The 23,947-nt window shown below is 45.8% G+C and overlaps 2 protein-coding genes across 4 annotated transcripts in view; one reads left to right on the top strand and one right to left on the bottom strand.

Annotated features, from left to right (window-relative positions):
* LOC139422952 (suppressor of tumorigenicity 14 protein homolog) overlaps positions 1–4,739 on the bottom strand; it is a 35,426-nt gene extending 30,687 nt beyond the window's left edge. Inside the window, exon 1 of one of the 2 annotated variants that reach the window (XM_071174470.1) lies at positions 4,257–4,739. In XM_071174470.1, coding sequence (XP_071030571.1) covers positions 4,257–4,283 — 27 coding nt within the window. In that variant the 5' untranslated portion in view covers positions 4,284–4,739. The remainder of the gene's footprint in view (positions 1–4,256) is intronic. The other variant, XM_071174462.1, reaches the window with a different exon arrangement.
* Positions 4,740–5,682: 943 nt separating this feature from the next.
* Positions 5,683–23,947, top strand: part of LOC139422960 (amyloid beta precursor like protein 1-like) — a 64,195-nt gene continuing 45,930 nt past the window's right edge. Inside the window, exon 1 of one of the 2 annotated variants that reach the window (XM_071174483.1) lies at positions 5,683–5,964. In XM_071174483.1, the coding sequence (XP_071030584.1) occupies positions 5,899–5,964 (66 nt within the window). In that variant the 5' untranslated portion in view covers positions 5,683–5,898. The remainder of the gene's footprint in view (positions 5,965–23,947) is intronic. The other variant, XM_071174492.1, reaches the window with a different exon arrangement.

Below are 23,947 nucleotides of genomic sequence, written 5' to 3'. Positions count from 1 at the left end.
AGCCAGTACATGTCCAGGCCCGTCTGTTGTTTGCTAGAGAGCATTTGGATGATCCAGAAGAAGATTGGGAGAATGTCATATGGTCAGATGAAACCAAAATATAACTTTTTGGTAAAAACTCAACTCGCCGTGTTTGGAGGACAAAGAATGCTGAAGAACACCATACCTACTGTGAAGCATGGGGGTGGAAACATCATGCTTTGGGGCTGTTTTTCTGCAAAGGGACCAGGACGACTGATCCGTGTAAAGGAAAGAATGAATGGGGCCATGTATCATGAGATTTTGAGTGAAAACCTCCTTCAATCAGCAAGGGCATTGAAGATGAAACGTGGATGGGTCTTTCAGCAAGACAATGATCCCAAACACACCGCCCGGGCAACGAAGGAGTAGCTTCGTAAGAAGTATTTCAAGGTCCTGGAGTGGCTTAGCCAGTCTCCAGATCTCAAACCCATAGAAAATCTTTGGAGGGAGTTGAAAGTCCGTGTTGCCCAGCAACAGCTCCAAATCATCACTGCTCTAGAGGAGATCTGCATGGAGGAATGGGCCAAAATACCAGCAACAGTGTGTGAAAACCTTGTCAAACGCTTTCTGTAAGTCTTCACCTCTGTCATTGCCAACAAAGGGTATATAACAAAGTATTGAGATAAACTTTTGTTATTGACCAAATACTTATTTTCCACCATAATTTGCAAATACATTCATAAAAAAATCCTACAATGTGATTTTCTGGATTTTTTTTCTCACATTTTGTCTGTCATAGTTGAAGTGTACCTATGATGAAAATTACAGGCCTCTCATCTTTTTAAGTGGGAGAACTTGCACAATTGGTGGCTGACTAAATACTTTTTTGCCCCATACATAAAATGATATACACTATTTATTTAAAAAATTAGGTGAACACCGCTTTAAACATTTGTGGATTTTGATATTTCAGCCACACTGCTGACAGCTGTATAAAATTTAGCACAATGTCATGCAATCTCCATAGACAAACATTGGCCGTAGAATGCCCTTACTGAAGAGCTCAGTGACTTTCAACATGGCACCGTCATAGGATGCCACCTTTCTAACAAGCCAGTTGGTCAAATTTCTGCCCTGCTAGAGCTGCCTCGTTCAACTGTAAGTCCTGTTATTGTGAAGTGGAAATGTCTAGCAGCAGAACTGGCTCAGCTGCGAAGTGGTATGCCACAAGTTCACAGAAGGGGAAGCTCGTAGCCTGTAAAAATTGTCTGTCCTCGGTTGCAAAACTCACTACCGAGTTCCAAACTGCCTCTTGAAGCAACATAAGCACAATAACTGTTCGTCGGAAGCTTTATGAAAAGGGTTGCCATGGCTGAGCAGTCGGCTGGAGTGGTGTAGCCGCTCACCGCCATTGGAGTTCGGCGCAGTGGAAACACGTTCTCTGGAATGATATATCACACTTCACCATCTGGCAGTCTGACAAATTAATCTGGGTTTGGTGGATGCCAGGAGAACGCTACCTGCCCCAATTTATAGTGCCAACTGTAAAGTTTGGTGGAGGAGGAATAATGGTCTGGGGCTGTTTTTCATGGTTCAGGCTAGGCCCCTTGGTTCCAGTGAAGGGAAATCGTAACACTACAGCACACAATGACATTCTAGATGATTCTGTGCTTCCAACTTTGCGGCAACAGTTTGGAGAAGGCCCTTTCCTGTTTCAGCATGACAATGCCACCGTGCACAAAGCAAGGTCCATACAGAAATGGTTTGTCGAGATTGGTGTGGAAGAACTTGACTGGCCTGCACAGAGCCCTGACCTCAACCTCACTTTTGGGATGAATTGGAACGCCGACTGTGAGCCAGGCCTAATCGCCCAACATCCGCTCCCAATCTCACTAATGAATGGAATGGAAGCAAGTCCACGCAGCAATGTTCCAACATCTAGTGGAAAGCCTCCATATTAATGCCCATGATTTTGGAATGAGATGTTCGACAAGCAGGTGTCCACATACTTTTGGTCAGGTAGTGTACGTGTTCATCAGGGAACTGCTCTTAACGACACTTGTGGAAGCAAAGGAATATTTTCCTTTAGACACAACTAATGCAAAGCTACTGCGGGGCCTCCCGGGTGGCGCAGTGGTTAAGGGCGCTGTACTGCAGCGCCAGCTGTGCCATCAGAGTCCTGGGTTCGCGCCCAGGCTCTGTCGTAACCGGCCGCGACCGGGAGGTCCGTGGGGCGACGCACAATTGGCCTAGCGTCGCCCGGGTTAGGGAGGGCTTGGTCGGTAGGGGTGTCCTTGTCTCATCTCGCACCAGCGACTCCTGTGGCGGGCTGGGCGCAGTGTACGCTAGCCAAGGTGGCCAGGTGCACGGTGTTTCCTCCGACACATTGGTGCGGCTGGCTTCCGGGTTGGATGTGCGCTGTGTTAAAGAAGCAGCGGCTTGGTTGGTTGTGTATCGGAGGACGCATGACTTTCAACCTTTGTCTCTCCCGAGCCCGTACGGGAGTTGTAGCGATGAGACAAGATAGTAGCTACTAAACAATTGGATACTACGAAATTGGGGAGAAAAAGGGGTAAAATTCAAAAAAAAAAAAAAAGAAAAGCTACTGCATTTACTAACTTACTGTGTAACCTGGAAACATATCAATGACAACCAGGATATCTGTGTGGACATCTCCATGACCCGATTCTACAGACAATACTTAATCCAGCTCTTCATGTGTAGCTAATATTTAACTAAAGACCTCTGGTGACAGAGTGTTTACTATAATTTCTGTATTTGTTACAGGAAACCTAGAGACAGTCCAAGAACTATGACAATGCATACTGTACAAACCATATGACTACATTCCTGAGCATGAATGAACTGCACAAGCACCCATCTCATCAGGACACTCAGGGAAAACAGACCATATTATTCAGTATACCAGCAAGAATTCAGAATTGTTGTTCCTTACAAATATGATATCCATTTCTGGTCCCTAAAAAGTGCATGTTCTTTCAGGACTCCAACCTCCTGTTTGCGTTTCATTTTTGACTGAGCTCAAAACTATGTAGCATTTCTCAACCCTCACTTTTTAATCAACATGACTATGTACGTGTATAAACATCAAAGCCAACATTTAGAATAATATCAAAATGTATAGTGTGTGAAAGAGATATACCATAGAGGAACCTACCTTCCCCCCCTCTCTAAACTCCTCTGTGCAGCGACTAACTTTCTTCTCAGTAGTCTTCCTCTGTGGGTGAGCAGCAGCGAGGCTGGAGGGGGATCAAGTCAGGACAAGTCTGGGATCCACAGGGTATCAGAATACCTGGAAGTTGGGGCAGGGCAGCACTGTCTGGGCTGGGAGTGGGGACTCAATACTATGTACTGTTACCAGGGGGCCGGTGCCTGCCCTTAGTACAGCAGGGACATGAAATTAGTTTGTGATCACTGAACACTGCAGGTATATGAAATCAATATGGCCGCCCTGACCAGTGAGGGAGAGATCGAGTACACAGAGCTGACATATTAGAGTGATGTGACTTATACCATGAATTGATACCTTTACACTTGTCATGTGTCTCTCTTATCAAAGTGTTTACGGTCTTTCAATTAACATAAGGTTGGAGAAATATCCAGACAGTCAAGATGGGGAGGGTCGCTGCTAACTAGTCTACAGGTGTTTCATTCATGCTATCTAGGGCTCATCTGGGAAAACAGATGTAATTCTCAATGTGACTTCCCTGTTTAAATAAAGGATATTTTAAAACAACATATCCTATCCTGTGTTTCTTCCTCCAACACAATTTTTGCTTAAGTCATTCAAAAGACATCGCATTCAAAACAAATCTAATTTTTATTTTAAAATGATTTAACCTTTATTTAAAATGCAATTATGCCCATCCATCTTCAAATTATATGATCATGAATAATTACCCTTCATAAAAGTTAACTATACAAGTTTAAAATTAACTGGGATAACCTGAAGGCCAGTGAGAAAGCAACGTACTTCCTTGAAGTGTTTACTTGTTGTCACTAAAAAATGTTGTCACTAAAAGTCCATTGGAGTAGGTTTGCCTATATGGCGGAGTTTGACAGGTGGACCTTACAGAAACATGATGGTGACTGGAATTAAACGTTATGCATTTGTCTGTGAAATAGAATGTCAAATGAAGTTTCTAACAACAATACAACTGTGAAAATGCAAAAGTGACAGCAATGGCGCATGCGCGACTTGGTTACATCGTTGTTCCGACATTTCTAATTTGTTTGGTTTACACAACATTTCCACAAAAACAAAAAAAACTTACCTCGTATTCAAATCTTGCGGAATTCATGTTCTTCAATTACTTCAGCGTTAAATCCAGTTGGTAGAAAGTTCTATCAAACAAAACGATTTAGACACTTTAAATGCACGGGACTATAGTCCTCCCTCCCTGGGGTCCAAGAAGTTTCAAATCAACGCGTGAGGGAGATTAATTCAAATGTTGATCAAAAGTAGCAACGGTCCCTTTGGTAAATTCCTTCAATGACTCAAATCCTGTGGTTAAAAGGTGTGAAAACGTTATGGTTGTCGTGGCTGAGGTGTTTGTTTCAGTCAACAATTGTACACCTTGAAACTGACCCTTTCCATCCACACCCACGACATTTAGCCACGCCCACACCTGGTGCAGCCTTGTAAAATTGCCAGAACGCCAGGTGAGATCAGGAAGTTGCGATATTACAGAACATTTAAATTAGAAGTAGTTTGTGTAAACAGGTGCGGTTCTGTTATATCAGCTCTATATGTACGTAGGCTAAAAACATATATATCTTCTCGATAGCAACGTTTTATAACAAATAGGTCTATATCACATCTTCATAACGCTGAGAAAAATATTGTGTAGCAGTAGAAAAATCGCCAATACAGTATTGAAGACACTGATAGCCCTCGAGCAGAGAACGAGGCCATTAGCTTACCTTGTGTGCCACCTATTGACCAAATACAGTATTTGGATTGGAATGTTTTTATCTTTCGTATGATGAATGACTGGGTCCATTGCTGAATGCTTGGGCCAGGAAATATTTTTTGGACCCGACCATACTTACAACGTAAAACACACAGCAATTCAATCAAACACGCACTACGGAAAAAACCACCAACGTCTCGTGCATTTTTTAAAATCGGCCTGTGATCAATTACATCATTGTGAATTGGAAGGTTATTGTGTTTTTAGGGTGCGTTCTGCTTTTTCTTCTTTGATGAGGTTTAACCGCGGTTGCCATCCAATAAATATTGCATTACCGTGACCTACTAGACTGGAGTATAACTCCCTTATACGTTGCTAAAAAATAATAAAATAAAAACAATACCCTACCTAAAAATAAAATAAATACCATACTCCACTATTCAAATCTATTTAGTCCTACTTCAGGCCAACAGCCTGAAAGGGTGGGACACCCCCACTTAACACACCATGTAACTCTTCCGAAGTCAAATCTCCCAATCCCAACTCGGACATTTCAAAGTTGCCTAGTTCCGACTAGCACATGAACGCAGCCTCTTTCACAACTGCTGTAACTGAATTCGTGACGCATATTATGAAACGCTCAGGCAGTTTCATAGATCGACCATTTTCTATCCACTGCCTGCACTTCCCATTCATATCCATTGGGTGTCTCCCTCTACCAAATCAAACCGCAGTTAATCTAAAAATGTTGGCGCTTTGAGGAAAGTCCATGGTACAATACGAGCTCGTAGATGGGCGTTGAGAGCCAGACTGCAGCCACATAATAGTCTGGACTGCGATTGGAGAGAGCAAGTGCGCACGGACGCAGACGCAGGAGATATCGGAGGCAGGCACCGAACAGAACAGAGCTCATCATAGTATCTGATTTAACTGTATTTGGGAATCAATTCAGATTATAAAGAAAAAACGTTCCAATTGAGAAACGGAAGAAGAAGGAGTGAAAATGGGACATACAGTGTTACCCATTTTGATGGCCGTATTGTCCCATTGCATGTGGGGAAATGTCGAGGTAAGCCCCAATAGTAGTATCTTTAATTTCTATGATAAACACATTTTTGCTTTATATTTGTTGTATAAACATGCGTTTTGCTCGAAGTGGTGTTGTAAATGTTCATATCTATATCACTCATGTCATGAATATCAATTCGTATCCTTTTTGCTGACGCGCACCGTTATCTTGGACAGATTTAATTAGCAAATGAATGCGCACACAGACTGTCAGATGATAAATGACACGTCAACAAGAAGGAACGCTCAGTAACCTACCTACGCAGAATAAATGCTATTGTCCAATTAGCAAATTTGTATTATTGAAATACAGAAGATATCTGTAGACATTTGGTCATGCCAACCAAGTATTCAAGCCAATACATTTATTTTGTATTAGGCTATTGTATGTCAGCCTCTCCCCATGGGTTTTAGTGAGCAGGAGAGAGAGACCATCTGGGATCTACGCTTGATAAACAAAGAGATAAATGTACTGAACGTCTTCATAGCCTGGGGTGGGGTCATTGTTTTTTGTTTATTTTTATTCTGGTCTAATTGGAAAAAGAAAAGAAGAATGCAACGCAACATCTAATTTGTTAGTAACATATCAGTAGGCCATAGACTGGTATATGCTATTATAGGCCTGCAAGTCTATCGAAATAATGCACAATCAAGTGCTGTTTGAACATCACAGAGCCATGAATGCAATGGTGGCCTTATACCATCAGTTAAGAAGGTAGGGGGGCTGTAGAGGAGCCCCACTGGCTGCCTGCTTGCTTTGTCATGATGCCCATGCTAGGAATGCTGAATGAGAGAACGCAGTAGGCCTTTCCCGGCTGCCTACAGAGAGAGAGTAGCATCACACCTGCTATTTTAATGAAAATGTACAGTCTTCTCCAGGCTATGTCTTGAATCTGGGACTTGCATCGGATGCATAAGATTTATCTGCAGTGGAGGCCTGTGCTTGAACCTTTATTGCGCCACTGTGAATCCAGGGGAAAGAGAGAGAAATTCTGTATTGATTGTGAAACGTGGTGCTTTTCATCTTACACCCTTGTTTCTTTTTTTAATGAGTGCAAATGATCTTTCTGTAAGCCTACACCTTAGCCTCCTGCTTTAATATGGGGTCATCTTTGATCTAAGTTTGATCCGACTACATGTTGTATAGCAGGATGTAGAATGAACTAAGGCTGAGGCCTGAGCCACTACTAATCTCCATCTTGTCACTGCACTGAATGAAGAAAAAAAATGCAAATGGCTGTTCTCAGGTCAGCTCAGCAGGCTCTATCTCACCATGCTTCATGTGTTGTAGATAAGAGTCTCTGACAGACAGACTGTTCTGGGGCCAGATCAATGTAATGACCAGGCAGCCATCAGTCACTCTGCCCTCCCACCATACAGCTATCACTGACAGCAGACTTTAATGAGCTCTACCACTGCATAGCACTGCACTCTCCAGACTATGACTCTTCCATTTCCCCCATGGATCACTAGAATAGACCCAATTATTTTAGTTTCCCCAACTCAAAATCATGACGTTTGAATTGTTAGTACCTTGCTGTGTTACTTGAATGGGGTAATTTTATTTTTTATTCTACCTTTTTACCTTTTTATATAACGGCTCGTGTATCTCAAAGTGCTAACACTTAGACATAACATTTAACCTTGTCCACAGAGGATCAAATCACTCCCTAGGCTAATTGGGAAACCATAGCACATGTGCAGAATTTTCTCACATCTGGCTATTCTATATAGAACACCTGTGAAGGTCTAAACTCCAGACTGATATGTGCCATCAGGGGCCCTTTCAGCCTGTGCCACCCACCACCGAGCTGTGCCAATGCGTCAGAGGTGACTTCCAGGGACCACTAGACCCAGACGCCGCCTTCACCCAGCCCCCAGAGGCCTTCAGCCCCACAGCTAATGAGGGAGGCCAGGCTCCCTGTGGGGGATCTGGAGTGGAGGGGAGGTATAAAATGGCAGAAGGGCGTGCTGGGTGGAAAGCAGGGGAGAGTGGGGCGTGAGCAGTGACTCATGGAGCCTCAGCTGGTGTTACAGTGCGGGTCAAGCTCACTTTCCACCTGGGAATAGAAGTGAGTTTTTCCCTCTCTTTGTTACTGTTGCATTGTAAGGGTGTAGGTAGACTAGAGGAGAAGCTCTATGTTCCTCTGTAAGAACTAGCTCACATGCATAATCTGTCACTCTATCTATCTACACATCGATCTTTCTATCTATTTATTGTATCTATCCATATACTGTCTACCAACTGTACATTATGCCCTTGGAAGGTATTAGAAATCCCAATCTCCAGTCAGTAGAAAGCATGTAATCATCATAGTGTGGTGTGTAAGGATTCATTCTGAAGATGTTAAGAGGATTAGCATGTGTATTTATTAACCATCGGCGCTGGTTGCTCACAGTGCGTTTTATTAGCCATAAACCTGTTCCTTTCATTGTGGAATTATTCCACTGCTGTAAGAGCATTACTGGGATTACTGCTGTATGCTGAGGAACCATGCTTAGGTTTACAAAAGGAGACCTACAGATATGTGAAGGTTTACAGTCCAGATTACACTTTGAAGAGGGCTGGCTTGTTGGCTTAACACCCTGGTATTAGCTGTGTTAAAGATGGTTCTTGCCACCATTTCTGTGGTAAACGTTGAAATTGGCAATTCTGCGTTGCTACGGCCTGATCTTTTCCACTTAATGCATTGTTGGTAGATGGCACTACTCTGTTTTTTTATAGTCTAATAATGCCTTTGTATATGAGATGGAGGCAAACTGTTGTCTGTATCATGTAATGGCTTTAGGGTGCAGTACAAATGGTGTTTGTTTACAGAGAACAAAATGTAAGAGAACGAAGGCATTAGAGTTTCAATGCACAAGGGCAAAGTCAACATTTACCTATCTGAAACACAACCATTATGCAATGTGTACTTCTGCTCTCTGTCCTTGTTCTCCATTTTGATTGCTATTCCCATACTGTGTATGATGTTCTTACTGTGTATTGTGTTAAAAGCAGGGACCAGTGCATTGTAGAATACATTTTCTTACTGTTTACTTCACTTCAGTGTCCATGAAGCTGACACAGTAGAGTGACACTCCTAGCATGATACTTTGACAGTTTATCTATACTGTCCTAGGTGCCTTAACCTCAGCCACCTTGGATGCAATGACATGTGCCACTTGCAGTGCTGAGATTGTTTCGTTGATTGACAACTTGGCATAGGTCTTGCCTGATGACTCAAACTGAATTCTTCATTCGCTAAATACTTCAGTCTGAGACTGCAATCTCAATTAGTTTGTGGTGACATCAAAATGAGGGGTGTTGTACAAAACAAAGCCATCAGTGATTGGATCATCTCTAACCAATCAGAGTATCAAAGACAATGATGCATTTTCAAAATGTTGCTTTACCCACCTGTGTTTTGTCTCTGGCCCAACCCTGGATTGCTGTTGCTATGTATTGGCCATTGAGAGGCTTTGAAGTCACCTATCTGACATATTGGCACTCCCCAGTAGGAGCAGTCCTCCATAAGAATCAATGGAATTCTACAGTATTTCAATACAATTTTCAAGGACAAAATTACATGTATTTTTGTTGTTGTAGTGGGGACAGAAACATAATTTAAAATAAGTACTTTAAGGATTTGTTTTAATACATTTTTATTTGAAATGTTTTATGTTTAGCTCACAATCTAATTTAAAAGTATGCATTAGGGTGTCTCCATCAAGGTGTCTGTAGACATTAAAAAATGCATTTCTATATATATATATATATATATATATATATATCCCCTTGGGCCCTACCCATCAGTTTCTGAGACCAATCAGACTGTCTAGAATGACCAATCAGACGTTCTAGAACATGTTTGCTTTCTAGAAATTGTAGGGGAGGTACTCAGATCAGACTCATTGCAGAGAAGAAACTAGTGGGTGTGGCGTAGCGTTTGGCCGGAGCAAAGAGTTTTGGTAGTCAGGCAAGCAGAGGTCACCTTCCCTACAATAACACAGCGTGTGTCATGACTCTGACAGAAAATAACTGCTATAAAAATATTATGTTGATGATCTTAAACATTGACAGATTCTGTTTATAACAGCACTTCAGCCTCATGCTACTTCAGCCTAATGCTACTTCCACCTGCCTGAAAATAGAAAGATGGTAATGATGATGAAGATGAACGTAACAAAGCCTACCATCAGTAACACACTACACTGCCAGGGACTCAAATCCTGCAGTGCCAGACGTGTCCCACTGCTTAAGCCAGTACATGTCCAGGCCCGTCTGTTGTTTGCTAGAGAGCATTTGGATGATCCAGAAGAAGATTGGGAGAATGTCATAATGGTCAGATGAAACCAAAATATAACTTTTTGGTAAAAACTCAACTCGTCGTGTTTGGAGGACAAAGAATGCTGAGTTGCATCCAAAGAACACCATACCTACTGTGAAGCATGGGGGTGGATAAATCATGCTTTGGGGCTGTTTTTCTGCAAAGGGACCAGGACGACTGATCCGTGTAAAGGAAAGAATGAATGGGGCCATGTATCGTGAGATTTTGAGTGAAAACCTCCTTCCATCAGCAAGGGCATTGAATATGAAACGTGGCTGGGTCTTTCAGCATGACAATGATCCCAAACACACCGCCCGGGCAACAAAGGAATGGCTTCGTAAGAAGCATTTCAAGGTCCTGGAGTGGCTTGGCCAGTCTCCAGATCTCAAACCCATAGAAAATCTTTGGAGGGAGTTGAAAGTCCGTGTTGCTCAGCAACAGCCCCCCAAAAATCTCTGCTCTAGAGGAGATCTGCATGGAGGAATGGGCCAAAATACCAGCAACAGTGTGTGTAAACCTTGTGAAGACTTACAGAAAACGTTTGACCTCTGTCATTGCCAACAAAGGGTATATAACAAAGTATTGAGATAAACTTTTGTTATTGACCAAATACTTATTTTCCACCATAATTTGCAAATAAAATCATAAAAAATCCTACAATGTGAGTTTCTGGATTTTTTTTTCTAATTTTGTCTGTCATAGTTGAAGTGTACCTATGATGAAAATTACAGGCCTCTCATCTTTTTAAGTGGGAGAACTTGCACAATTGGTGGCTGACTAAATACTTTTTTGCCCCACTGTATTAATGATGAGAAATGAGCAGGTTTTGTTATCTGCCCGTGCATATATTTGAGTACAGTACAAGCCTCCCGAGTGGTGCAGTGGTCTAAGGCACTGAATCGCAGTTGCTAGCTGTGCCACTAGAGATCCTGGTTTGAGTCCAGGCCCTGTCGCAGCCGTCCATAACCAGGAGACCCACAATTGTCCCAGCGGCGTCCGGGTTACAGGAGGGTTTGGCCAGCAGGGATGATCTTGTCCCATCGCGCTCTAGCGACACAGTCGCCAGGTGTACAGTGTTTCCTCCGACACATTGATGTGGCTGGCTTCCGGGTTAAGCGGGCATTGTATCAAGAAGTCGTGCGGCTTGATTTGGTCGTGTTTCGGAGGACGCGTGGCTCTCGGCCTTCGCCACTCCCGATTCCATACGGGAGTTGCAGCAATGAGACAAGACTGTAACTACCAATTGGATACCACCAAATTGGGGAGAAAAAGGGGTAAAAGTAAAAAAAAATAACAAAGGAGTACAGTAAACTGCACGCTTTGGGGGAAATAAATGACTGCAGAGAAGGCCACTGGAACCCAGGGAGGCCGGAGAAGCTGCCGGCCATTGGTAGAGCCATGAAACGCAGCTTTCCGGGTCTCATATACACTCCAATTTATGAGGGACGAAGGGGGAGAATGATAGTGGGGTATGTTTAGAAGAGGAGGAAGAAGATTAAACGGATACAGGGAGTTACTAAATTGCTACGCATGTTCCCCCCCTTAGCATTTTCAGGCCTTGTGTTGGAGCACAGACGCTCACCCCTCCACTCCCCCTGCCCGTGACTGGAGTGCTATGGATATGTAGAAACGGTTACAGGATACTAGCAGCTCTCTCTATCTCTGTCTGTATTTCTTTCTCCTTTAATTAATTTCCGAGCCAGGAGATAATCAGGTTTCCTTAATGGCTTCCCTTGTGCTTTGCTCTGTCGTGTGCCTGTGCCTGTGCCAGAGGACATGTACCATTTTATTGGATCCCATCTTTCTTCTCCTCTCTTTATTGTGCTCTTTCCAAGCGTTTTGAAGGGAAAAGCACATAACAAGGACCTGATCCAAAATCTTGCACAGTCATTGTGAAATTTAACCTGGGCACAATGAAAGGAAAGGCGTGAGATAAAATAATTGCTGGAAATGTGCCTCAGCAATCAAGCCATTACCAGTGGTGACAGCTAAATGAAAAGGTTACATGTGCCATTAAACAAGCGGCCTGGGTTATTCGTGCCGTGACAGACATTCAAGGAAGTGCATGGTATCACGAAGTACGAATGGCCATCGGGAGACTCATGCAAATCCAACAGCTAGGGAGATTGGGAGGGTGCAGCGCGAATGGGAACTAAGATTCCCTAAAACTGTGTGTGTATGTTTAGGAGTTAGGGGAACGTGTGGAGAGAGAGGGAGTGTGAGGCATACAGTACATCCATAGCTACTCTGATCATATCTGGATCCTGTGCCTGCCTGCATGTCAGAACTTCTGGCAGGCTGGAGATATCACTCCAACCCAAGGTCTCCCATCCCAAATGCTAGGCCTGGTAAGCCTAATTGGCAAAATTTCTGCTATAAAATGTTGAAGCGAAAGAGAGCTGTAGGTCTGGCTGGTCCCTGCTGAAGCCACCAGGAGGTTTCAGTAGAGCTGCCCGTGAGACATCTGCTGTGGAGTGATAACATTTGTCCTCCGTGTTGAGAGCGAGAGAGACCTCCATTAGTCAGGGAGAGTGGGGGAGGCTAAAGAGAGTAGACAGAGAGGGAGAGGAGACAGTTTACTGAGAGAGAGTGGCGATATACGCTTGGTGGGTAGGAGGGGAGTAGAAGGCACATAGTTGGTGCTAAGAGAAACTCTAAACCCACAGGCTCTCTGGCCCTGGTGTCTTGAAAGGCAGAGATTAATATCTGTCATGTACTGTATATGTATTCATAGGTGGCCCAGGGAAAGTGGAGGAAGGACACTGCCTGCAGGCCATAGCACTGAGCCTAGTCATTACCCATTCACACACATGTGCTCGCACACACACTCAGAGAGCCAGTGAAGAGGAGGGCGAGGAGGGGCTGGACTGCAACAGGACATTTCCATAATGGCACTGGGACGCATGGATACGTTTTTGGAGGCTGGCCTGGCTGACAGGGAGTGGGGAGGAAGCTGGCCTGGCTGACAGGGAGTGGGGAGGAGGCTGGCCTGGCTGACAGGGAGTGGTGGGGAGGAGGCTGGCCTGGCTGACAGGGAGTGGTGGGGAGGAGGCTGGCCTGACTGACAAGGAGGGGTGGGGAGGAGGCTGGCCTGACTGACAAGGAGGGGTGGGGAGGAGGCTGGCCTGATTGACAAGGAGGGGTGGGGAGGAGGCTGGCCTGACTGACAAGGAGGGGTGGGGAGGAGGCTGGCCTGGCTGACAGGGAGTGGGGAGGAGGATGGCCTGGCTGACAAGGAGGGGTGGGGAGGAGGCTGGCCTGGCTGACAGGGAGTCGTGGGGAGGAGGCTGGCCTGGCTGACAGGGAGTCGTGGGGAGGAGGCTGGCCTGGCTGACAGGGAGTCGTGGGGAGGAGGCTGGCCTGGCTGACAGGGAGTCGTGGGGAGGAGGTTGGCCTGACTGACAGGGAGTCGTGGGGAGGAGGCTGGCCTGGCTGACAGGGAGTCGTGGGGAGGAGGCTGGCCTGGCTGACAGGGAGTCGTGGGGAGGAGGCTGGCCTGGCTGACAGGGAGTCGTGGGGAGGAGGCTGGCCTGGCTGACAGGGAGTCGTGGGGAGGAGGCTGGCCTGGCTGACAGGGAGTCGTGGGGAGGAGGCTGGCCTGGCTGACAGGGAGTCGTGGGGAGGAGGCTGGCCTGGCTGACAGGGAGTCGTGGGGAGGAGGCTGGCCTGGCTGACAGGGAGTGGTGGGGAGGAGGAGGATGGCCTGGCTGACAGGGAGTGGTGGGGCGGAGGATGGCTTGGCTGACAGGGAGTGATGGGGCGGAGGATGGCTTGGCTGACAGGGAGTGTTGGGGAGGAGGCTGGTCTTGTTGACAAGGTGTGGGGGAGAGGATGGCCTGGCTGACAGGGTGTGGGGAGGAGGATGGCCTGGCTGACAGGGAGTGGTGGGGAGGAGGATGGTCTGGCTGACAGGGAGTGGTGGGGAGGAGGTTGGTCTGGCTGACAGGGAGTGATGGGGCGGAGGATGGCTTGGCTGACAGGGAGTGTTGGGGAGGAGGATGGCCTGGCTGACAGGGATTGGTGGGGAGGAGGATGGCTTGGCTGACAGGGAGTGTTGGGGAGGAGGCTGGTCTTGTTGACAAGGTGTGGGGGAGAGGATGGCCTGGCTGACAGGGTGTGGGGAGGAGGATGGCCTGGCTGACAGGGTGTGGGGAGGAGGATGGCCTGGCTGACAGGGAGTGGTGGGGAGGAGGATGGTCTGGCTGACAGGGAGTCGTGGGGAGGAGGTTGGCCTGACTGACAGGGAGTCGTGGGGAGGAGGCTGGCCTGGCTGACAGGGAGTCGTGGGGAGGAGGCTGGCCTGGCTGACAGGGAGTCGTGGGGAGGAGGCTGGCCTGGCTGACAGGGAGTCGTGGGGAGGAGGCTGGCCTGGCTGACAGGGAGTCGTGGGGAGGAGGCTGGCCTGGCTGACAGGGAGTCGTGGGGAGGAGGCTGGCCTGGCTGACAGGGAGTCGTGGGGAGGAGGCTGGCCTGGCTGACAGGGAGTCGTGGGGAGGAGGCTGGCCTGGCTGACAGGGAGTGGTGGGGAGGAGGAGGATGGCCTGGCTGACAGGGAGTGGTGGGGCGGAGGATGGCTTGGCTGACAGGGAGTGGTGGGGCGGAGGATGGCTTGGCTGACAGGGAGTGTTGGGGAGGAGGCTGGTCTTGTTGACAAGGTGTGGGGGAGAGGATGGCCTGGCTGACAGGGTGTGGGGAGGAGGATGGCCTGGCTGACAGGGAGTGGTGGGGAGGAGGATGGTCTGGCTGACAGGGAGTGGTGGGGAGGAGGATGGTCTGGCTGACAGGGAGTGATGGGGCGGAGGATGGCTTGGCTGACAGGGAGTGTTGGGGAGGAGGATGGCCTGGCTGACAGGGATTGGTGGGGAGGAGGATGGCGTGGCTGACAGGGAGTGTTGGGGAGGAGGCTGGTCTTGTTGACAAGGTGTGGGGGAGAGGATGGCCTGGCTGACAGGGTGTGGGGAGGAGGATGGCCTGGCTGACAGGGTGTGGGGAGGAGGATGGCCTGGCTGACAGGGAGTGGTGGGGAGGAGGATGGTCTGGCTGACAGGGAGTGGTGGGGAGGAGGATGGTCTGGCTGACAGGGAGTGGTGGGGAGGAGGATGGTCTGGCTGACAGGGAGTGGTGGGGAGGAGGATGGTCTGGCTGACAGGGAGTGGTGGGGAGGAGGATGGTCTGGCTGACAGGGCGTGGTGGGGAGGAGGATGGTCTGGCTGACAGGGAGTGGTGGGGAGGAGGATGGTCTGGCTGACAGGGAGTGTTTGGAAGGAGGATGGTCTGGCTGACAGGGAGTGGTGGGGAGGAGGATGACCTGGCTGACAGGGAGTGGTGGGAAGGAGGATGGCCTGGCTGACAGGGAGTGGTGGGAAGGAGGATGGCCTGGCTGACAGGGATTGGTGGGGAGGAGGATGGCCTGGCTGACAGGGATTGGTGGGGAGGAGGATGGCCTGGCTGACAGGGATTGGTGGGGAGGAGGATCGCCTGGCTGACAGGGAGTCGTGGGGCGGAGGAAGGCCTGGCTGACAGGGAGTGGTGGGGCGGAGGATGGCCTGGCTGACAGGGAGTGTTGGGAAGGAGGCTGGCCTGGCTGACAGGGCTGGTGGGGTGGATTTCAGAGGGTCTGGTGAGGCTGATCAGCAGTGCATTAACATTCCACACACTGTTGGATGGGTGGAGTTGATTGGCATAGAGGGAGATGTCTCTATCAGTGTCAGTGCCCTGCTCTCTGCCATCTCTAGCAGCAGAGGGATGCAGCATGGCACAGCGGTAGCTAGGGCAAACCCAGCAGCTGGTGGCAGGGGGTGAGGTGGTGTGGTGTGAAGCGGGTGAGCTAGCTACTCATTTCCTCCTTCCTATGCTCACATGAATACTAAAGGGATCGTGGGTACACAATGCACCTCAATGACACGCACACCTCCACACACGCTGACAGACAAACAGCCCAGACACATGCAGGGTAATCCAACACACACACACACTTTCCAGGCACTCACACTCACTGCTTTAAAAAGATGGCACGCTGCGGCAGCTGCATCAATTATTGACGGTCTTGGAAAGGTTTGGGCTCTTGCTTGTTGGATTGAGCTCTGGAACTCTTGTCACGCACTCACTCCTCCCCAGAACCCACCCCAACCCCATTCCTCCCTCCGTCCTCCCCTCCCAGCCTCAGAGTGGATCCTGACCGTACACCAGCTCTTCTCCAGGTTTTTTTCTACACATACAATATGTTTGCTCTTGAAATATTCATCCTCCCCGCCCACTCTCTGTTCTCTCTCTCTACCTCGCTCTCTCACTCACTCTCTCTACCTCTCTCACCCACTCTCTCTCCTGTCCTCTCTTTTTCCCTCTAGCTCTCTCTCCTCTATGTTCTCTCTCAACACACAGACACTCTGTCTCCACCTTCCTTGTCGTCCATCCTCACCCAACCTCATCAGATCTCACTGCTGCTCGTCTGTGTACATTTTTCATACCTCCAACGAGATAATATCCTCCACATACAGTATGTTCTCACAACAGAAATCTCTAATTGCCATAGCACGTATTCTTACACCAACAAAAGAGTGCGTTGACAGATAGATATCCTCTTACTGTATTGCCATGAAGTAATGTATGGACCGAGGATACCATGGTTGTAAACATGTTATAGTGACACCTACAACCTTGTCAAGATGTTCAGACCTTTTGGGGTAATGGCTAAGGTGACAGACGTAGGTACGATATGGAAGGGAACAGCTAATGAAAAGTCTCAGGTATTTAATCTGTGACAATAGGACTCCGACAGAGACTGAGACGGCTCAATTTTTCATTCATCCCCCAGCTCACCATGGTCGAGGCCAAGCTCTCAGCTGCACACACCAGCCAATATTCACGCTAACTCCACTGACAAATTGGATATTTTTTGGTCTACTGTCTGCAAAAAAATAAGTTCAGAAAGGACAAGAAGCTCAAATGGAGGTTTCCAGGCCTGGAGATATATGGTTCATTTTACAGATCGTCTGAATGATTCAACCATTCTTCTCCCCCATCTGACAGTCTATAGGGATTTGATGGCCTGAGGAAATGAGATAATACTAATGTTTAATCTACTGAGGGACTGGAGCGCAGACAGACCAGCAGACTGCACCCTGCAACACATTATCTCACTAGAGCGGCACAGGGTGAAATAACACACAGAGAGACAGACCAGCAGACTGCACCCTGCAACACATTATCTCACTAGAGCGGCACAGCCTGAAATAACACACACAGAGACAGACCAGCAGACTGCACCCTGCAACACATTATCTCACTAGAGCGGCACAGCCTGAAATAACACACACAGAGACAGACCAGCAGACTGCACCCTGCAACACATTATCTCACTAGAGCGGCACAGGCTGAAATAACACACAGAGAGACAGACCAGCAGACTGCACCCTGCAACACATTATCTCACTAGAGCGGCACAGGGTGAAATAACACACACAGAGACAGACTAGCAGACTGCACCCTGCAACACATTATCTCACTAGAGCGGCACAGGGTGAAATAACACACACAGAGACAGACCAGCAGACTGCACCCTGCAACACATTATCTCACCAGAGCGGCACAGCCTGAAATAACACACACAGAGACAGACTAGCAGACTGCACCCTGCAACACATTATCTCACTAGAGCGGCACAGGGTGAAATAACACACAGAGACATGACATGCAGTTACACACACATACCGGGGCAGTACAAGACAGGACATGTCATTTTGGCATGGTTTCATAACACTATTCCCGGCCTGATATCCGCAGTGCCTATTTTTCCATCTTGCGTCACGACAAGATGCCAGCCCTCAAACCATTTCTTTAACTGTGATTTAAAGAGGGGGAATAGCAGGAAAGCAATAACACAATGCAGTGTTCATATTAAGAGGCCCTGTGCTGTGTCTGGAAGTGACAGGCTCCAGACAGATGACAGATTGAGTGGAGAGATGGTGTCAAGCCTCTCACAGTGATCGTTGTAGCCCTACAGCATGTAACATGGTGATATGTAGCCTTGTCTAAATTGCATAGCCTACTGTTAAAGGACTAGTGCATGTAGGGTTGTACGTAGCCTTATCTGAATTGTATAGTGTACTCAATTTTGTATGGTTGACCTTTATGTCATACATTGTTGTGACTCATATTATTGTGCTATTACCATGTGGTGAAGTGACTGATAATATTGTGCTATTACCATGTGGTGAAGTGACTGATATTATTGTGCTATTATCATGTGGTGAGGTGACTGATATTATTGTGCTATTATTATGTGGTGGAGTGACTGATATTATTGTGCTATTACCATGTGGTGAAGTGACTGATATTATTGTGCTATTACCATGTGGTGAAGTGACTGATATTATTGTGCTATTACCATGTGGTGAAGTGACTGATAATATTGTGCTATTACCATGTGGTGAAGTGACTGATATTATTGTGCTATTACCATGTGGTGAAGTGACTGATATTATTGTGCTATTACCATGTGGTGAGGTGACTGATATTATTGTGCTATTACCATGTGGTGAAGTGACTGATATTATTGTGCTATTACCATGTGGTGAAGTGACTGATATTATTGTGCTATTACCATGTGGTGAGGTGACTGATATTATTGTGCTATTACCATGTGGTGAAGTGACTGATATTATTGTGCTATTACCATGTGGTGAAGTGACTGATATTATTGTGCTATTACCATGTGGTGAAGTGACTGATATTATTGTGCTATTACCATGTGGTGAGGTGACTGATATTATTGTGCTATTACCATGTGGTGAAGTGACTGATATTATTGTGCTATTACCATGTGGTGAAGTGACTGATATTATTGTGCTATTACCATGTGGTGAAGTGACTGATATTATTGTGCTATTATCATGTGGTGAAGTGACTGATATTATTGTGCTATTATCATGTGGTGAGGTGACTGATATTATTGTGCTATTACCATGTGGTGAAGTGACTGATATTATTGTGCTATTATCATGTGGTGAGGTGACTGATATTATTGTGCTATTACCATGTGGTGAAGTGACTGATATTATTGTGCTATTACCATGTGGTGAAGTGACTGATATTATTGTGCTATTACCATGTGGTGAAGTGACTGATATTATTGTGCTATTACCATGTGGTGAAGTGACTGATATTATTGTGCTATTACCATGTGGTGAGGTGACTGATATTATTGTGCTATTATCATGTGGTGAAGTGACTGATATTATTGTGCTATTACCATGTGGTGAAGTGACTGATATTATTGTGCTATTACCATGTGGTGAGGTGACTGATATTATTGTGCTATTATCATGTGGTGAAGTGACTGATATTATTGTGCTATTATCATGTGGTGGAGTGACTGATATTATTGTGCTATTACCATGTGGTGAGGTGACTGATATTATTGTGCTATTATCATGTGGTGAAGTGACTGATATTATTGTGCTATTATCATGTGGTGGAGTGACTGATATTATTGTGCTATTATCATGTGGTGGAATGACTGATATTATTGTGCTATTATCATGTGGTGGAGTGACTGATATTATTGTGCTATTATCATGTGGTGGAGTGACTGATATTATTGTGCTATTATTATGTGGTGGAGTGACTGATATTATTGTGCTATTACCATGTGGTGGAGTGACTGATATTATTGTGCTATTACCATGTGGTGGAGTGACTGATATTATTGTGCTATTATCATGTGGTGGAATGACTGATATTATTGTGCTATTATCATGTGGTGGAGTGACTGATATTATTGTGCTATTATCATGTGGTGGAGTGACTGATATTATTGTGCTATTATCATGTGGTGGAGTGACTGATATTATTGTGCTATTATTATGTGGTGGAGTGACTGATATTATTGTGCTATTACCATGTGGTGGAGTGACTGATATTATTGTGCTATTACCATGTGGTGGAGTGACTGATATTATTGTGCTATTACCATGTGGTGGAGTGACTGATATTATTGTGCTATTATCATGTGGTGGAGTGACTGATATTATTGTGCTATTATCATGTGGTGGAGTGTTACCTCCACTACAGGGTGAGTCACCTGCAGTCAGTTCAAACATGGTGATAGGGGTGGCAGTGTGGATTCCATGATAATGACTGTGTCAAGGAAATGTACAGGTGTTGAGTCATACAAGACGAGGTGTGTGTGTGTGTGTGGCATATCACAGCAGCTGTCAGTAGAACAGATTCAGACTTGAAGATCGAAGGCGAGGATGATTAAAAAATAAGGAAAGAGAGGCACAGCCTGTTCTGAAGCAAGATGCGTTGTCATTCCACAGTGCCCTGAGGCAGGGGGAACAGAAGGGATGTTGCCACAAGTTAAGGGATTGGGTAATCTAATGGTTCATCAGGAGTGGCGCTGACCAGTGGCTCACGTCTGGGAAGAGCAGGGTGATTAGACCGGGGAAGAAGAAATATCTGATTTGATTTGAGGCTCAGCAAATCAGACTGTTATGAGTTTGTTTGTTTATCAGTAGTGTTGGTAAAACATGAGCTCTAAACAGATCTATCCTCCACTCTGTTAGTGTCCTCTACTACTCATTAGTCTGGACCTGAGGCCTGAATCATTGATGTGATTCCTATTAACATGACTCTTACGCATGCAGAACTCTGATAGACTGTTTGGATGGGAGATTTCTGTTCAGAGATTGGTGATACATTTTAGTTAGTCAATTGCATTTAATTATTTCAATCATTTTGATGATGTGCCAATTGTTTCTAGGAATTTGTAAAGGAGGCACTCTTAAGATGGAGGTTTCAGAGAGGAGGCAGACAAGTTGTAGCAGTGCAATGTCCAGGGGGAGGACTTTTATTTAATGTTAGGAGAGTGGGTGGCAAACTCTACACTGTGTATATGTATACAACAAAAATGACGATGACTAAGATAGGTACCATAAACTGGGGATAACTAAATAAATCAAATAATACATTAAACTCATATAACGCAGGCCTCAATCATGCCTGAAGCAGCAGTATACCAGCCTTACCCATGTCTGCCAGTTACATAAATGACGAGGCTTAAATAGTGCCTGGGATGTCCTCCCACCTGGAACATACCAAAATTGACCAATCAAATATCACTGGCGTGAAATAAAGACAGGAAATGACCAAAAGGCATGTGCAGGCATTTCCATGGACATTTTATAAATGCACACTCTCCAATAACAGGTTAGCAAGAAACATAAAGCATACCATCGCCCGGGGTAAGCAGTCATAATATCATGCACGGACTGACACCAGCTCCGTGACAGAATTCTTGAAAACATTTTTCCGATGTTGTCTTTCCCAACAAATGCATACTTCCACGTTGACGGGCAATTGAATGGATGTGTAAACTAAACAACAACCAGCTGGCAATGCTAAACATGCCGAACCAACCATTCCTCCAGCCATCAGTGACCTACTGAGCCCATATCACTAAGCGAACATGGAGACACAATTATCAGACACAGTGAGAGCAAGCAAAGGAGAGGGACCAAGTAGCGTGTTTTGAAATTCTGCAGGGAGCCAGTTGCTACAGTAACAGGGAATGTAGCCAGCTCCGATGGGAGGTGTTTCCACGGCAACGGGTCTCAGTGGCCAAGTGATCTTGCTGAGAAAGAGAAGAGGTAGTGAGAGGGGGGGTGGAAAATGTATGCGTAAGTGTGTGATGTGAGCAAGCGAGTGAGAGGGGATGTTAAATGAGATGAGAGGAGGAGAGGAAGCTGATGAAAAACGTGTGAGTGTGTCATTGAGGTGTGCCGTGATGCGTGTTTCATTAATTAGTCCATTTAGCTGAGCTTCCACTCCTCATGGAAATTTCTTACCCTCACTTCACAGAGAGAGAGGGTTAAAATAAAGAGATGGAAGGGGTGAGAGGGACTGTGAGAGCTGGGATACCCTGGGGTCTCATTTATAAACTGTGTGTACGTACAAAATATACCCCACAATGTACGTGCTCTAGTTTTCACACAAAAGTTTGAGAATGTGCTCATCTCCTCGCAATATTTAGACCAGGTCTCTCCAACCCTGTTCCTGGAGAGCTACTGTCCTGTAGGTTTTCAGTCCAACCCTAATCTACCACACCTGATTCTAATAATTAGCTGGTTGATAAATTGAATCGGGGTAGTTATAACTGGGTTTGGAGTGAACCTACAGGAGAGTAGCTCTCCAGGAACAGGGTTGGAGGGCCCAGCTTTAGGCCATGTGTATGCACATCCGCTAGTGGTTGAAATGTTGTACTGAAAGCTGACAAATATGTATTTTGTGCTAATGGGGGATATGATGAAAAGCTTATTAATAAAAAAATTGAAACAGGAAAACATAATAACAAGAATGCAACCATTTGCCGTTAGTGAGAAGTGTTTTATTGTGTTTTATTTTTAGAATCTGAAATAATTACATACAGTGGATCATTCAGAGATCCTCACTGAACTTCTGGAGAGAGTTTGCTGCACTGAAAGTAAAGGGGCTGAATAATTTTGCACGCCCAATTTTTCAGTTTTTGATTTGTTAAAAAAGTTTGAAATATCCAATAAATGTCGTTCCACTTCATGATTGTGTCCCACTTGTTGTTGATTCTTCACAAAAAAATACAGTTTTATATCTTTATGTTTGAAGCCTGAAATGTGGCAAAAGGTCGCAAAGTTCAAGGGGGCCGAATACTTTCGCAAGGCACTGTATAGGAATCTTATAATTATAATAATCTTTTTCCTATTTTTATTTTTATAGCAATTGCAGAATATACTGTAATCCTCACCTTTTCTGTCTGTGATAGGTTAATATTCCTGAAGGAGCCATACAACAAATGACCACGCACATCTCATTTAATTGGACCTAGTAGCCTATTAAATAGATAGGCTATATGTATTTAAACTTTTGCAATATCGTAGGCAGCACTGTTTATATTACCAGTATACAGTTGAATTTAACAGCTGATCTTTAATGTTGGGGTAGACCTACGTATCAAGTTCCATGTTTTTATTGTCACGTGCGCAAGTACAGTGAAATACCTTTCTTGCTTGTTCCCAACAATGCAGTAATGAATGTCAGTATTACTAATTTTTTTAAAAAGTCAAGTAGAACAAAATGCATGAGAAATAGAACTGTAAGTACTGTAATTTAGTTTTTTGAATAGCCTACCCTACAATGTTTCAGAATTCGCAGGCTTTAATGCTCGTTCATGTGCACACAGTTTTACGAACGGTCTGATTTATAACAGGAAACATGCGTATGTATGGCGTGCACCAAGTTTATATATCTCAATATTTGGTGTGAAATTTACACAAGGGTTATAAATGAGTCCCCTAGTCACCTCAGTGGAGCACAGCAGAGACCCCAGCCTCTCCACAGCTCTCTCCACAGCTCTCTCCCAGGCAGCCCCAGTTGCTCTGCCTCCTGTCCATTAAAAGCACATTAGCAGCTCCTTTACTATCATGAACAATGTGCCAAACATGCTGGGGTGGCGGGGACAGGAGAGACATTGGGAGAGGGGGACGTCATGTTCACTCACTCACTAGATGTTGGGGCCAGACCTCGGGTCACCCCCCCCCACCTGTGAGGTGTGTAGGCTTCTCAGAGTGTAATTCCGATGGGCTTCACTGTGTGTGCATTGGCCTTGTGTGTGTCTGAGAGTGTGCGAATGTGCATGTGTGT

Source organism: Oncorhynchus clarkii, chromosome 2 (assembly GCF_045791955.1).
Source record: "Oncorhynchus clarkii lewisi isolate Uvic-CL-2024 chromosome 2, UVic_Ocla_1.0, whole genome shotgun sequence".
NCBI lineage: Eukaryota > Metazoa > Chordata > Actinopteri > Salmoniformes > Salmonidae > Oncorhynchus > Oncorhynchus clarkii.
The sequence above is the reverse complement of the archived record's forward strand: the minus strand, read 5'-3'. Positions and strand labels throughout refer to the sequence as shown.